The sequence below is a fragment of the Mustela nivalis genome (genome assembly GCF_964662115.1).
Source record: "Mustela nivalis genome assembly, chromosome: 2".
In the NCBI taxonomy this organism is placed as follows: Eukaryota; Metazoa; Chordata; class Mammalia; order Carnivora; family Mustelidae; genus Mustela; species Mustela nivalis.
This window is the reverse complement of record NC_139021.1, coordinates 74,962,900-74,979,068: the sequence shown is the minus strand read 5'-3', so window position 1 is coordinate 74,979,068 and position 16,169 is coordinate 74,962,900. Positions and strand designations below refer to the sequence as shown.

Genomic DNA, 16,169 nt, shown 5'->3' with positions numbered 1-16,169 from the left:
TGAACATTGCTCTCAGTTTGCCATTAAGCTCATTACCAATAGCTTTGATTGAAAAGGGAACCCTTTCTTAATCAGATCCATTGAACACCAAGGGGGAGTCATGGTGGTCTTGGATCATCATAGCAAGGAGGAGGTAGGGGAGACAGCTGGGACTTGGCCCATCACAGACAGAAGCCTATGGTGCTGTACTTGAGCAGAAAGTCAGTAGCTAGGGTTTTTGTAGGAAGGAAAGGTTGGCAAGAAAAAAATGCTGTGTGATAGGTATATCCATTGGACATTAAAACCATCTCCCAGCCGAAGAACACTGCTGGTGGGTTTTTTCTCCACCCTTCGGAACAGCTACATCTTTAAAGCCAGGCTCAAGCATTTCATAATCACTTAGGCAGTTAATAGTAAAGTAATTGTAGTAGTGCTTTCTGCGGTGGCTTAGCACTTAATTTCTTTTTTGCTAGCTGTAAATAAAATGTGGGTCAGCATTTGTTGGAAAAATTTCAAAGAAATAAGACTTGCATGGGATTCAGAAGAAAACCATCTTTTCCTCAGCATCCAGGGAAAATAACAGCCACCATCATAACCTGGAAGATTCCAGAAGCTGAATGTCCTTGCTTTCCCAGTGGCCTTCACCTTTTGCTCCTAGCACGACAGATTTTATGGCTAATTTCCGGCAATTTATCCTGGCAGTTTGAGGAGGAATTCCTTTGGGAATAATATGCATAATTTGCATAAATCATTCTGATAGCATGCATATCAGCATGTAGCTCCTGTCTAGGTCTGCATCTCTGCCTTCATAATCAAAACTGACTATGTTTTCACCAGCCTGAATGGGTCCTAGAATATAAAGCTTGATTCTTTCTAATCAGCAACGTGAAAAAGAGCTCCAAATTGAGAGCTTTCCCCCTTTCACATGGTAACAAATGGTTGTGTTTATGGCTTGCAATTTAGAATCTCTCTCTCTCTCTCTCTCTCTCTCACACACACACACACACACACCCCAATCTCTTAGTGTTCAGCAAAGCTCGGAAACATAGCATGCTCAGTTATTAGAGTAGAGCAGGGCACTGGTCAGTGAGGGCTTGCATCAGCCAAAAAAGAAAAATAAATGCTATTCCACTAAAATGTAAATCTACGCCCAGCTTGCACGAGTAGCTTTGGGTGCCTTCTCCCGGGACACTTCCCCCTTAGCATGCGTTTGTCTAAAGAAATGAGGCTGCGGTCCGCTCTGTGTGGCCGGTGTGGTGATTCAATGTGACGTACAGTGAGGCTGTGCATATTCTTTTGGACTGCCTTCGTTATTATAATCAGGCAGAGTCAAATCGGCTTGTTGGTGATGAGGCCAGAAAAGAACTTCGGTTTTGGAATGTGGACTCCACTGCAGATAGCCACAAGGCAACTGACACGACGGATCTCAGCTGGCAGGACACCGGCGACCAACATCTCTGTGGTGCAAAGCGAGGGTCGGTTTCCCACGTATGACTGCTGGCTCTGTTGGGTCAACAGCGGGACCGCAGCATTTTCGCTTGTGGTGTGAAACGGTAGCTGACATATGTAGCGATGCCGTCCCCCCAAGTCCAGTAGGGGTGTGGGAAGAAGAGAGACAAAAGCGAAATCACTGTGGGGTGGCTCTGCGACAGGGCAGGCATTTACCAGTCCGAACAACACAGTCCCATCCGATTGGCCGGCGGGGCTCGGGGGAAGCAGGGCAGCTTGCGCCCACTGCGGGATCGCAAATGACAATTGGGCAAGCATCTCTTATGCAGAAGTTAATCACAATAATGGAGCACAAAGTGGGGCTTAGCGGTCAGATCGTAAATGACAAATCTGTTTTACCTTCCAGTACCAGTTATGTGTGCAAGGCGAGGTTGGCTCTCGCTCTGAGCGATCACGCCGATGATCATTAGATGACAAAAGTAATGAGTTGCATTATTATCAACAATGGAGAGGGGAGCTTCCGTGGCTCTGCGTTACAACAGAACAGACACAAAAGCCAGCAGCTTTTCCACCAGCCCCAGTAAGAACGCGGGCAGAGCTCTATGCTGAGAAGAATGACAACTGCACAATAAAAAAAATTGCAGCCTCTACTTGTAGTTGTCATAGTTGAGCAGACACCAGCCAGTGCCACTGACAGACCAGCTGGGCCCTGGGAGGACTTCCATGCTGCACCAGGAGGTACAGTAAATTATCCTGCACGGTAGAGCAACATCTGTTTCTGTGCTAGTGCCGAACAAACAAGGCAATTTAAAACATACCAAGGGATAACCAAGCAACAAATGAACATGACCCTCATTTTTTCCCCCCTTCTCACACACGAGGTGTTAAACTTCATTGTGCAAGCACTCCACGAAAGAGAGGCCAGGTTGGTAGTTGATAAGGTGTTGTCAGAGAGATTTTACATATTTCCAAAATGGAAAGAAAAAGCTTATAGTATTGTTATTCTTAGAATCTTCCTTCCCCCTGCTATCTTCATTTCTTTTATACCAAAGCTAGCACTCAGTTCTCAATTCGCTCTAGAATTAAAAAAAAAAAAAAAAAAACTTTCCATATACTTATAAATATTCAGTCTTTAAACCTAATTTGCTATACTTAGTTCACATGCCTTCAAGCATTTGTCTTCCAATTTCCACTGAATAAATGCGTACTAATGAGAAGTAGAGCAAGCTGCTGAGGCAAAGCTGGGTGACTTGGGTCTGGCCTGCCACCAGCTTGTGATAGGCGGGCAAATTGAGTTAAAATGAAAAGTCTTGTCAGCTGAAATTCAACATGGTAGCCAAACAGCAAGCTGTCAATCATCCAGCCAAAACAAGGGACTGTAGGTAATAAAAGGTCATTGTGATCATTAGTGCACTTGGCTTTCATATGCAAGTTAATTTTAATTAAACATGATCTCTATCTGTAAATGTTTTATAAAACTTATTGTGCATAATGGATTGTTAATTTATACTAACATTTAGCAGGTAATAGGACCCTCTACTTATTAAAGCATTGTAGAGAAATGGCTATCGAGAATGCAAATATTTTGGGGATAATTTACACCAGGCACCACAAGGTGCCAGCAATTGCGATTGCGATTAAGATAAGGCTGCCTGTGTTTTATTAAGAGCTGAGCTTTACTAACTGGTATACAGTAGAAAATTGGATTATAGCATTCCCACGATGAACTTACAATTCAGGGCCTGAACTACCTCCTTCACCTGGCTAGGAGGGATCTGTTTTTCTTCTCCGGATCTAAAAATATTCTCATTAAGTATCCCTTCTAAGCAAAAAGCTGGGGAATGTGTTGAGCTAAGATGTTTTACCACGTAACTGTGAAGGAAAATTGCAAATGAAAGGATATGCTGGTAGGAAAAGGCATGTATACTTTCTCTCTTGCCCTCAGATCTCCATTCTGGCTGTAATAATTGACAGATGATTCTCATTTGCAGATTTAAAGCGTTGAAACAGCTCATGACAATCAATAATGCATGTAACAACGCAAACACAAATAAGCACATCCAAGTTTCTGCCTCACACTTAGGCCATGTCTGTGTATGTGGAATGAATGTACTGTGACATGGCCAGGCTGTTAATTTGGGTCATCTTAATGACTGGTGCAGACTGTCATACCATCTGATTAGCCATGGTGATCCGTGGATCGCAGTGATGGCTGGAGTGAAATGGACAGCCAGGCCACGCCGTGGTCCACTGGGGCTGAACGCTTGGGCGGTCTTACAAAGGTGGATGAGGAGGGGGGAGAGGAGGATCTGCGGGCAGCTCTCTAGAAGGTGTGAAGAAATGGAGTAAGGATCCAGGTGTGTGGGGGCATTTTTACATAACTGCCTTTAAGACAGGTGAGAAGATCAGTTAGATATTATAATAATCACGGATGCTGGGTGGCTCAGTGGGTTGAGCACCTGACTCTTGGCTTTGGTTGGGGTCATGTCATGATCGCAGCGTGGTAGGACTGACCTCATGCTTGGGGGGAGGGTCCCCACTCAGTGGGGAGTCTGTTTGAGATTTTCTCTCTGCCCCTTCCCCTGCATGTGCTCTCTCTCTCTCTCACACAAATAAATAAATATATCTTTTTAAAAAATTAATTATAATAATCAGATAACTTAAAGCCAATAACTAGTTCTTAGCTCAACAACTGTGTTTTAAATAAAATTGAGAGTAAATCTGAATTGGTACAGAAGTCTACTTTCACTCTGCATTGCAGACACAACATTTGGTTTCCTCTAGAAAAGTAAATTCAACATTCATATGTTTAATAAACATTTATTGGAGCGCCTGGGTGGCTCAGTCCTTAAGTGTTTGCCTTTGGCTCAGGTCATGGTTCCAGGGTCCTGAGATCCAGCCCCACATTGGGCTCCCCACTCAGTGGCAAGCTTGCTTCTCCCTCTCCCACTCCTCCTGCTTGAATTCCCTCTCTTACTGTCTCTCTGCCAAATAAATTAAAAAATCTTAAAAAAAATGTTTATTAAGACCCTACTCTGTTCAGGGCACTGGACCACTGCTACTGGTGAAAAAAAAGAAAACACAGCAAATGGACTTAGCCTTTGTGGACACTGTAATCTGGGTAGTTCAGAGTTGGGAGGTGCATAAAGGCAGGAATGAGCCACAAGATCCTAGAAAGGATTCTGCGCAATTTCTCACTAGATACCTCTCTAAAGATGGCATTCAGAACATACATTTAGCAGAAAGTTATTTTTCATACTGAGCTGAAATTTCCTCCTTTTAATTTCTACTGTTTTGAAAAGAGGAAAAGGGAAAAAAATCCTAATCCCTCTTCCACGTGACAGTCCTTTAAAAAAATTTAAAGACAACTGTCATGACATTTTTATTTTTAACATTTTTTTTAAAGATTTTATGTATTTTAGAAAGAGTGAAAACAATCACAGAGGGAGAGGGATCACAGAGGCAGAGGGAGAAGCAGACTCGGCGCTGAGTGCGGAGCCTGATGTGGGTTCTATCCCAGGACCCTGTGATCATGACCTGATCCAAAGGCAGCCGCTTAACCCACTGAGCCACCCAGGTATCCCTATCATGACATTTTAAAATTGTATGTCAGAGACAACGTGGCCTTCAGTCTTTTGACATCCTGGGTGAATTCAATTAGCCAACTTGCCTCTTAAAAGGCGGCAGAAGTGGGTGTAGTATTTTAATTAGAAATGTAGAGGGGAACTACTTTCTTTACCCTGTATATCAGACTTCTTTTAATGTTTTGTTGGAAGCAGAGGGACAACAGATTTTTGAAATCATATCGCCACTGACTTGTCTTAAGCTTTCTGATATTCCAGAGGTTATCAGCCCTGGCTGTCCATTAGAATCACCGGAAATGGTTTAAAAAAAAAAAAAAAAAGCTCCATTTCAGATCAATGGATTAACTAAACCTTTAAATTAGTGGTTTTGAATCTTGGTTGCAAATTAGAATCACCTGGGGGAGCTTTTAAAGCCATCAGCCTGCACCCCAAACCAATGAAATCAGAACCTCTGGAGGTGCGACCAGATATGAGTAGTTTTTAAAGCTCCCGAGTTGATCCCAGTGAGTAATCAAGGATAAGAACCACTGTTTTAAACCCTTCTCTGCTAAGCCACACATTTCCTCATCCTATTTATTCTTAGGCAATTGATGCTTGACCCAAGTCCAATTCTTTGCCTTCTCATTGTTCCCCTCTCAAGTCCTGTTTCCAGTAGTCATTGTGTCATCTAATCCTTTTAGCTCAGTGCTGAACTGAAAATCTGATGCACGTCCAGTTGGTCTTTTTCACTTTTTGATTAATGCTTTCTTACCTAGAAAAATCTCACTGTCTGATCTCTGGTGTAACCCCTTTGTGAAAGATACCTCTTCCTCCTTCTCCAGATAGAAGTTTCTAAACAAAGAATTTACACCTCCTGAATATACCCATTGGAAGAGAGGATTTCATTCAATTTATTGTCCAAATTATGCATGATTTTTCTTTCTTAAAAAATTAATTTATTCATTTGAAAGAGAGAGAGAGAGCATGCACAGTTGCCAGCAGGAGCTGGGGCAGAGGGAAAGAATCTCAAATAGACTCCCCACTGAGTGTGGAGCCAGATGTGGGGCTTGATCTCGAGACTCTGAGATCATGACCTGAGCTGAAATCAAGAGTTGGATGCTTAACTGACTGAGCCATCCAGCCCCGTATGATTTTTCAAATATACAATTATTTTTAATATTGAATGAACTTTTTCAAAATAATGCCCACAATTGTGATGTTAATGATAAGGATAACTATGTGTGTGTGTGTGTGTGTGGAGGGGGGATATAGGAACTCTATCATCATTATAATTTTTCTGTAAATCTAAACCTATTCTAAAATGAAAAATTTATTTTTATTTAAAAACACCGACAAGATAAATAAAATCTTTAAAAAAAATTTTTGGAAAAAAAAAAAAAAACACTGACAAGATTCTGATGTGAACCTCGAGCCCCATCCTTACCCTCAAACTCAACTGTATCTGAGAATTAGTGATCCCTATCCTTGTAAAATAGTGGTCAAGTTCTCTGGTGTAGTTCTGGAGCATTTGCTCCTTAACATGACAGCATTTATGGATTAGCTTTTGAGTTAGACTGGCCATCAATTTCCGGTTCTGCCACAATGTGGCTTCATGACTTGATTTGGTTAACTAATCTTTCTGAATCTTGTTATGTAATAATTAAGTGAAGATAATAATACTTGAGGGTTAAATAAGCTAATATATGTAAAGCAGGTAGCACAGTGCCTGCCACATAATGAAATAGTTGTTAATACTGTCATTCACACTGTGTCATCAGGAAATTAAAAATATAGTTAACTGTATGATCATCTTGTTCAAGTCATCTGATCTCATACATGTGCATATCATGGCTGGCTTTGCTGAATCAGGATACAAAGAATCCCTCCCCCCATCTCAGCTCAGACAATGAAAACTGACTCTAAGGATTCTGCTCTCAGACATGTCCAGGAGAGAAGCATGAGTGGACAAGAAAACCCTTTACCCCCATGCAAGTTATTCAGCATTCTGATATTTTTCTCATCTGTAAAAATCATGCAAAATAATGGCTGCCCCAGCCCCCCAGGATTTTGGTGAAGATCACATGAAATAATGTTTGAGTCCATAAAATTGTCTTAAGATTTTGCAGTCATTAATATCTTAATATTGATTATATCTAATACTCATCATTTGTTATTCAAGGATCTTTGTCTTTCCCAACTAATCATTTTTTTCCCTTTCTTTCTCCTCACTACTTACAAACAATGGGCTTAGCAATTTTTGATAGGATTTTGTTGGAGAATCACTCAGGCTTATTATTCTAAGGCTAAATTTTATAATAGACGATCTCCTTGCAAGAGAGTAGTGCAAATTCTGCTCAGTTTTGGTTTTATAGCACCTCCTTTTGTTCCAATATCCCTCACAACCGCCATGTGTGTGACTTTTCTCATTTTGAGGATATGTAATTGAACAAAAATTAGGTGCCTGCAACTCGCCTGAGTTATTCAGTGCAGAAGTTACGATCTACTTCAACTTACATTCTTCTTACTTAAAGCACGTTTGTTTTTTTCATGTGTGATGCACAGAAAGAGCATGCCTGTGTGATGGCGTAGACTTGAATTTGCAACCAGCTTGGTTCACAAATAACTGAAAATGAAGAACACAGTGTACGTATTGCAGGGCACTGAGAGTCAGGATTGTTTTGGTGATAGCAAGAGATGACATTTATTGAACCCATACTTTTTAAGTTATGTATTATCTAGGTAAACGTGGAAGTCAGAAATAGTATTCAGTGAGATTCTTTGTTAGCCATTTGTCAAAATTCCAATTTCGAGAGCTTCCTCTCCTTGCATTCTCTTTTATCTTACCTTCTCTCAGACTCGTCTTTTCTCCTTTTGCTTTTCCTGTCTTGGAAATCTATATTTCTAAATCCTACCTCCATTCCAGGTTTTTCTTTCTGGGAAAACAGAATAATTCTTACTTTTCTCTCAGGTTTTCTCAAACTTCGTTCAAACAACAACTTTTCCTACGGAGATTTTGGCCCCCACTGACACTTATCTGAGCCAACTGTAGTTAGTAACTTATTTTAAAAATTATATTTAAATTTTGTTGTAGAGACCTTTATTAAACATTGAGAGATATAAAATTGTAGTAAGGTCATGATAAGCATAGTCCTTATAATAAGGTACATAAATATACAAAAATAGGAAGTTGTGTTTTTCTTTATCTAAAAGAAAAGTTTGGAATGGTTTTAAAGAAAGATTTTCAAGAGCCAAGGGGAAAAAGCATAAATCCCTCACAACCTCTTAAAACACGTGATTGCTTTGAATTACTTAAACAGGCTTGGGACTTAAAAGCCCAATCTATGTTACATATTTTAACTTCTGCTGATATTAAGTGTATATTGATGTCAGAGGAAATTTGATACATGCAAGGCCTACAGGATGGAGGCACAAATGTCAATAATATATGCACAAGTATTCGCACCACGATAAACCTATGCCCCATTGGACTCTGTCTTCTATAATCACTCTAAAAAAGAGAAATCATTTCTGGTCAGGAATAAAGCACTCATTTCTATGGCATTCTAACTTCCCTTTCAACCTTACTTTATAATCAATGTAGGCTGACATGCAAAATCTTTGTTAAAAAAAAAATCTCTTTTCTTCTTCCTGGTTAAAAAACTTCTTACTAGTTAAAAAAAAAAAAAAGTGGCATTCATTTCATCCTTGTGATCTTTTTCCTTATCATACGAAAAATTCAAGATCTCTTTCTTTATAAAGAAATGTACTTAGAATAACTACATAGACCTCTGTCTTTAGGGACATGAAAAAAGGGAAACACATACACCCTTACCATGGGCGTTCACAGTAAATTTTTAATCCTGTAAATCTTCCCTTTGTACAAAGAGTACATACTCTTCTGATATAGAAGATCATTCACAATTGAACTATGATGAGATGCAGAGGTCACCTGTTGTGTAATTGATTCATATAAAAATTCGTTTCAATCTGTATAAAACTGTCTATCTCATATAAGGAAAAAATGCACATTATTTTCTAGAGGATTAAATTCTCGTAATGAACAACACTGGCCTCTGCTGGTAACCAAGGTCACAATGAACAGACGTCCACCTTTTCTAGATTGCTGAAGGTGCTGCCTTTATCCAGGTAGATCTACAATCTCATGGGATCGTTACTATTGCTCTGTTGATGATACAGGGGCCATAAATTTATGAGGGCTCCGAGCAGGAAAATCTCTAACTCTAGCTACGGACTTAAATGGACCCAAAGTGTAGGTCTGGAACTTGCCATTTCTTCTGATCAAATAAATTTAAACATTTCTGCTTCAATACCATCATTTTAAAATGATCTTTTCTTTCCACAAGATACTGAGAGTAAGAAGTTGGTGAATTTCAACTAAATTTTTAAAAGTAATAACTGTGTACAGAATACAAAAACATATTCCTTTAAGTTTATTTGCTTTACTTCCCAGTATGCATTACCTGGTTCATAAAATACAACTGAAATAACTTGAATACATGGGAAAGCAACCTATGATTTTCATAGAACTCTGAATCTTCTACCCTGAAAATACTGTGTATCCATGTGAAGGTTACTGCCCAGAATTTTATGCAAATTTTTTGGATTTGTTCAAAAAAATAATTCTGCAAAGAAAACCAAAATAATATTTGTATTTTAATAATGTTGGGATTATTTTCTTTCACCAAGCAAATATAAAATGTCTTTGCTAACTTATGCTAAAAAACAAACAAAAAAACAAAAAAAACCCTAGAAGATGACACATGTATCCCAACCGATTAAGCAAGCTTAACCACCTGTCTGGACAAGATAAACTTCCTGCTATTGCCTCTGATAGGTCTTAGCCTGTACAATGGGAACATTCTCTAGAACACATGAACTTTTTTTTTTTAATGTCGCCAACAGTCAACACTACTCAAGATCTGTAAGTCCTCTGCTCCCAGAAGTTCCCATCAAAGAACCTGGAACACACTTAAAAGATAAACAATTGAGACCAACATAGGCTAAAATACTTGTCTACGTTATCAGAGGAGTGAAGCAACAAAGATATATAAAGACTTACTCTTACATGCATCCAAAGGGTCTTGGATTATTCTATAGTAAAGGATACCACAGGAGAAAATATCAATACAGAAGGGACAGAAAATAACTCATTAGCATGGAATTTAAATTAGGGAGTTAAAGTTTGTTCACATAAAGATACAAAGTGTCTCATCGAAACCAGTAAAAGAGAATGCAATCCACTGTCATCAAAAGCTCACGTACTGTTGCTGGTGTACAGGTCTATGTAGAAGTAGAAAAATAACTGCGTCGCTCCTGATCTCAAATATATTTGAAATAATGACCATGCATACTTCATGAGTCAGTGAATATTTTATAAAATATTGACATTTCACATGGAGTAATCAGTAGCTGCTGCTTCTTCTTTTCCTCCCTGTCTCCCTTTCTTTTCTACCTTCTTCCTTTTCTCCTCCCAAGTATATTCAAATCAAGAAGTTCCAGTGGAAATCACGTTTACTACATTTTTGAGAATCATACACTTCAAGCTGTATAAAACATCCTAACCTCTGCCTGAAAATGTAGACACCATCTTAGGTAAGAATAAATGCATCTTGTATACAAGTCGCCGTTCTGAAATACTTCCTTTTTCAATCCCCAAATACCTTTCTTGTTAAGATAGTGTAGCAGTGTTTGGAAAGCGTTAGCACACCAACAGATGCTCAGAATCAAATGACTTAATAGGCATAAACTTTTTTTTTCCAAATAATTGCAAAGCTTTGGGTTAGCCTTTTGCTTACCTTGCATAGTTAATTACCTAGGCCTTAATGTTTACATGTAATGAGAGTATCTACAGTTATAAACTACATAATTTATAATTGATGTAAATGGGTGTTATTATGTCAATTAGGCAGCTGTGTCCTCCACCTCTTGGTAAACAGCTTTGAGTGATAAACTGAGTTTGCAGAGAGGTACCTTCTTTTCTTCATAACAGATAAAAATAAATTACCTAGGTAGACCAGGCTGTCCAATTGTTCTCTGGTGAGGTGGATGGGAAATCCAGACCCTTTCTTTTGACCTGTTGACTGCAGCAAATGGTCAATTTCGTCACGCAGCACTGCCATAGCTTCTGGGTGCTGGAGGAGGTAATACATCGCCCAGAACATAGTTGGAATAGTGTTTGTCACAGAAGCCCAGAGAAAGCCTAAATGATGTGCTGGGAGAAAATAAGTGAAAAGGAAGATTAATAGCGTTTATTACACTGATTAGATTTGCAGTGTGCTAATTAAAAGATGTTAGGACACAGACCCAGCCAAGGATCAGTGCATGCTAATGAGGACCAATAGGCTTCTGAAGTCTAATTTTCTGCTTAATGAGAATAGTTTAAAATGTAATGTGCGCGTGGGGGGTGGGGAGGTGGGAGATGAGATAAGAGGAGTAAATGCAGCTTAGTTATACTCTTTCTCATTATCCCCATTAAGTATCTTGTTTTACCACCTCAGCAAAAAAAAAAAAAAAAAAAAAAAAAAAAAAAAAAGAAAGAAAGAAAGAAAAAGAAAGAAAGAAAAAAGTCAATTATCACAGAGGGTTGTTTCAGAGTAAAACATTTTATCATTAGCCAATTAGAAAGAGCATAAAAATTTTCAAGGTCACCATTTTGTCTTTTTATTTCAAAGGTCTATTGTAAATTGTTTTATTTTAGACAAGTAATCATTCAGAAGTTTCTTACCTCCTATTTCAAAGTCCTCAAGCGTATAGTATTTCTCCAGGATATCTTGCCTCATTTGAACAACTTCTGACCATCCTTGTGTCTTAACTAAGTGTTCTGATGTCAAGAGTTTTATAAGTTTCTTTCTAATAGATTTGACATTTCCTAGAAGCTCTATCGGTATGTCTGATATTAAATACGGGAATTTGTCATCAAATTTTAAGAAATCATCTCTTAACTCAGTAATAAATTTTCTCCTATTGCCAGCAAGAGATTGTCCATATATGGTTGTGAACGTGACCTCAAATATTACTGAGCTGCAGAATGTCAACAGGTATGCTGTGTTCCAAGTTTTGGTTTTTAATAGTTGGAGTTCGAAAACTTGTTTTAAATTCTGCATCATGTTTTCTGTGAGTATATCTAAAGCTGTCCCTCGTAAAAGATGATAGCAGCCATGAAGATCATCATTCATGTCATCATTGTTTGCCAACTTTTCAATGGAAAATGCTTTCTTTAATAGTTTATTAGTGAAAACTCGAAAGCTTAATTTGTGACTTTTCATTACTAACTGGTACTGAAAAGGATCCAGGATAAATGTGATATACTTTCCTGAAAGAAATAAATGAGAATATGAGTTCGGTTGGGAGCAAAACAAACAAAATACCTGAACTTTGAAAATATTTTAATCAATATTATAAAGACATTAATAACTAACATGCAGAGAGATGCAAAGTTTAATAAAAATCCATTTTGTTCAGAGATCCCCCATATGTTTCTGTTAAAAATGGAAGATAAGTGGGAGAAACTCAAATATTCTTATGTTCTGAATGGCTTTTAAAAAGATACCGTGTTATTTTAACTAATTAACCAAATATTTAAACTACCCCTGAAATATCCTCAGAATCCCTTGACTTAAACATTTCTCATATTTTCCCTAAGAATACAAACACAAAACAAACGTCAAACAAAAAAACATATCAAAGTTATTATTTACACTTTATAGAAAGCCATTTCATACCTGATATCATCTTAGCTTTGATTGGATATGATAATTTTAACTCAGACAAATGAAGATATGGTATGAGGCAGATACTCACAAACTAATATTTAGTGTGACACTAATACCAAATCACAAATGCCAGCATTTTCTTTTTTATAGATGAGAAAATAGTGGTTCATGGAGATTTAGTAACATGTCCAAAGCGACCTACTGATTTGTGACTAAACAGGATTCCAAACAAGAACCTGTCCACTTATACATTCATCCCTCCATTCAACATTTATTGAGATTCAGATACTTGTTTGGATCTCTTTCCTCTTAAGATAAAAAGATGTAAAGAAATAATTCTTGAAGAGGTGTGAACACAAGGTAAGGGAAGCAGAAAGTGAAATCCACTTTGGTCTGCCCAGAGTTACCTATCAGCAAGTGTTCTTTGAGGTGGTGACATTTGGTGTTTTCAAATATCAGTGTTGTCCAAACTTACCCAATTAAAAGACATAGAGTACTGGTTAAAAATACAGATTCCTGCCTGATTCTGATTCATGCGGTTGAGATGTGGGACCTCTGAGTCTTTATTTTTGACAGAGGCCTGAAGGGATTTAAGGCAGCACAGTGAGGAACATAGTCCTACTTTGGTAGGGCTCTCAAAATTCTCAGAACCTTGGAGAGTTCCCAGCTCTCACCGCTCCCTCCAGAGCCTGGACAAAAAGTCACTCCCCATACATGTTCTTTTCCTTACACAGTGCTGATTTCTTCCCACTAGAGAGCTGTTTTAAGACTCCTAATTAGAAGTATTCTGCACATAGTATTTAATAATGGCATTTAATAAATCTTTCTTTCCCAAGAACACACATGAAGTTTAGATGATCCTACAAACTGCCATGCCTATTTATTGCCCTCTAGAAAACAATTAATAGACATGACAGTTTGTAGGACCATTCACACTTTCTTCTTCACTTCATTATTCCTCTCTGTGTGTATGCGTGTACATGAATGTACTTTATCAGACCAGCAGCGCCTCAATTGTTATTTATTGGTAACTCAAACTGCATCATAGAAATTAAATTGAACGTGGTACAGGATTTAGAATAAAGTTTTGAATAATTTTCAACCTAATTCTTGAAACGGTATAAATGTGTTTTTGTTTTACAATTTTAAAACATAATTTAAGCTTTTAATACACATTCATGTACATGTGCTATATTTTTTCTAAAAATAAATCATATGTCTTGAATTTTATTCACCATATTTCTCCTTGATTTATTTAATAAGATGGGCCAATCTAGGAATGAGGGTAAAGCTAGAAGTGGCTATTCATTTTGGTCAGACCCCAAAGCTGCAAGTATAAAGTAAACTGGATTTTTTCCCCTCAGGGAGAGCAAAAAGGACTCAACTGGATTGGAGCATATTTTATGACACCTGCTTTACCATAGCATCTTAATTAAATAAAATTGCCAGCATCTGCCTGACAAATAATTGAAAAAAAAAAAAGAGTGAATTCTCTCATTTTGCAAAAGGTATAATTTTAGGCAAAGCTATGTATTTTCACAGGTGGTGATTCATACTTTCCTCCTTTCACCAAATGAGAAGATTTTGCTAAATATCTTTAAGGTTATTTTAAATTAGCCACTAAAATTCAGGGAATGTATAAAAGGTTCAGTTTGTAAAACACAATTTTTAGGGAATATTTTGAATTTTTCCTACTAATTTTCTACATTCATTAAAATCTAAGCAGAAAGATAAAATTATATTCAGCCAAGACAGAATGAGCTACTGGCCATTGGCCTACTGAAATAAAAGGCTGTGTGCACGTGAGAGTTTTTGTCTACAGTTTGTTACAAATACACATACATTCCTTTCTCTCTCTCCCTCTGGGATAAGGATATGGGAAGAACTATGAGATTCATTTCAACTAAAAGAAACAAAAGCTAAATGTGGAAAACTGGCTCCAGTTAGCAGCCAATTATTAATAGTTTTTTTTTTTAAATGAGCAGTTATTGCTTATAGGTTCTTTTCAAAAATCATTACTGATTAGTTAAAATCAATTAATTTGTAGATAAAATTCTCACTCTTCAAGGCTCTTTATACTCCAGGATCTCCAATTTCTCTTTCTCATTTTTATTTTAATTTCTTCAACAGCAAGGCATTGTGTTTTATTAACTATCTTTCTAAGATGTGGATTGCTTTAAAAGTAGACGTTTTGATTTTCTGGATTTTACTTTTCAAGTGGGTTTGGAAGTACTAATAACCCTGGAGATGTTAGTTGGCTTTCCAACTTTTAATCTTCAGTATAAACAATTTAAGCTAAGTTTTCCAAAATTAATATTAATTTAAACCATCTGTCCACCATCTGCTAATGTGAGATGCAAAACCAGAGTTTCTTTGTAATCTTTAATCAGACAGTTAGGAAAACACATATACATTCATAAAATGAATTTAAATTTCTTAACAAAGGAAATCTGAAAAGTTATTCTGAAGGCCATGTATTCTTGGAGCGAAATTAACTTTTGCTCCAGTGTGATTTTATGTAAATGAATACCAAGTGACGATAGGCAAGTTGCCTAGTTTACCAAGATCACTAGGTAGAAACAATATCCACTGCCATGTTTTCAAAAGAGAAAAGAATGCTGTCAGTAGTTGATATGAAATATTGATTTAAAGAATTTCAGAGTTTGCATTTGTCTAAAATAGAAATGTCAAAATGGGGCTCACTTCTGCAAAAAAATGTAAATATATATAATATGTAGTATTATATATAACACCTAACATATATAATCATCTTTTCGAGCAGTAAATTTGAAATGGGGTCAAAATTTTTTGTATCTTCTTTGCCAATAATTTTATCCTCTTGCCTTTTCAGAGCTGACTGGGTCCTAAGATATTAATTCTAGCATTCCTATATAACCCGCATACAATCTTTTATTAACTCAGCAGGCTTTTTACTTCTTTCCAAATTACTTCTTTTAGGAAAGTGGAGATACATGATGCAAAGTCCATCAGTAAATGCAAAAAACCCTAAATCATTCATCCTGATGTTTTATATACAAAAGTTTGACATCTGGATCGCTATAAATTGAATTTTGATGTTTTCATCTCAGATATTTGGTGCCATACTGAGGCAACACCCATGGGAGTTCAGAACAACTATTTGAGTATTTAGATTTAGAAATGCCTTGTCAGCAAATACGAGATAAATTTGGATTTTTGAAGAGAATTTCCATAATTATAAGCTTTCACTTTCCATGCTTGGTTTGCTCTTCAATAGAATTTTTTAGAAGTAGAAGGTCAAGCTGAAAACATTCATTGGAAAGTGGAATATGAACCAACTTTTTATTTTATGAGGATGACCACATTATATACTCCCCCTCTTATTAGGGAGATTTCACTAGTTGTTGACAATGATGTACAGTGGTGCTTCGCTGGTGTGACATCTAGGGAAAATGACTCTGCTGCA

The 16,169-nt window shown here is 37.3% G+C and overlaps 1 protein-coding gene across 1 annotated transcript in view; it reads right to left on the bottom strand.

Annotated features, from left to right (window-relative positions):
* Positions 1 to 16,169, bottom strand: part of CYP7B1 (cytochrome P450 family 7 subfamily B member 1) — a 172,076-nt gene that overhangs the window by 13,977 nt on the left and 141,930 nt on the right. The window contains exons 3-4 of the mRNA XM_082719174.1: positions 11,737 to 12,324; positions 11,017 to 11,223 (exon numbers count right to left, since the gene is read on the bottom strand). Of these exons, the coding sequence (XP_082575300.1) occupies positions 11,017 to 11,223; positions 11,737 to 12,324 (795 nt within the window). The remainder of the gene's footprint in view (positions 1 to 11,016; positions 11,224 to 11,736; positions 12,325 to 16,169) is intronic.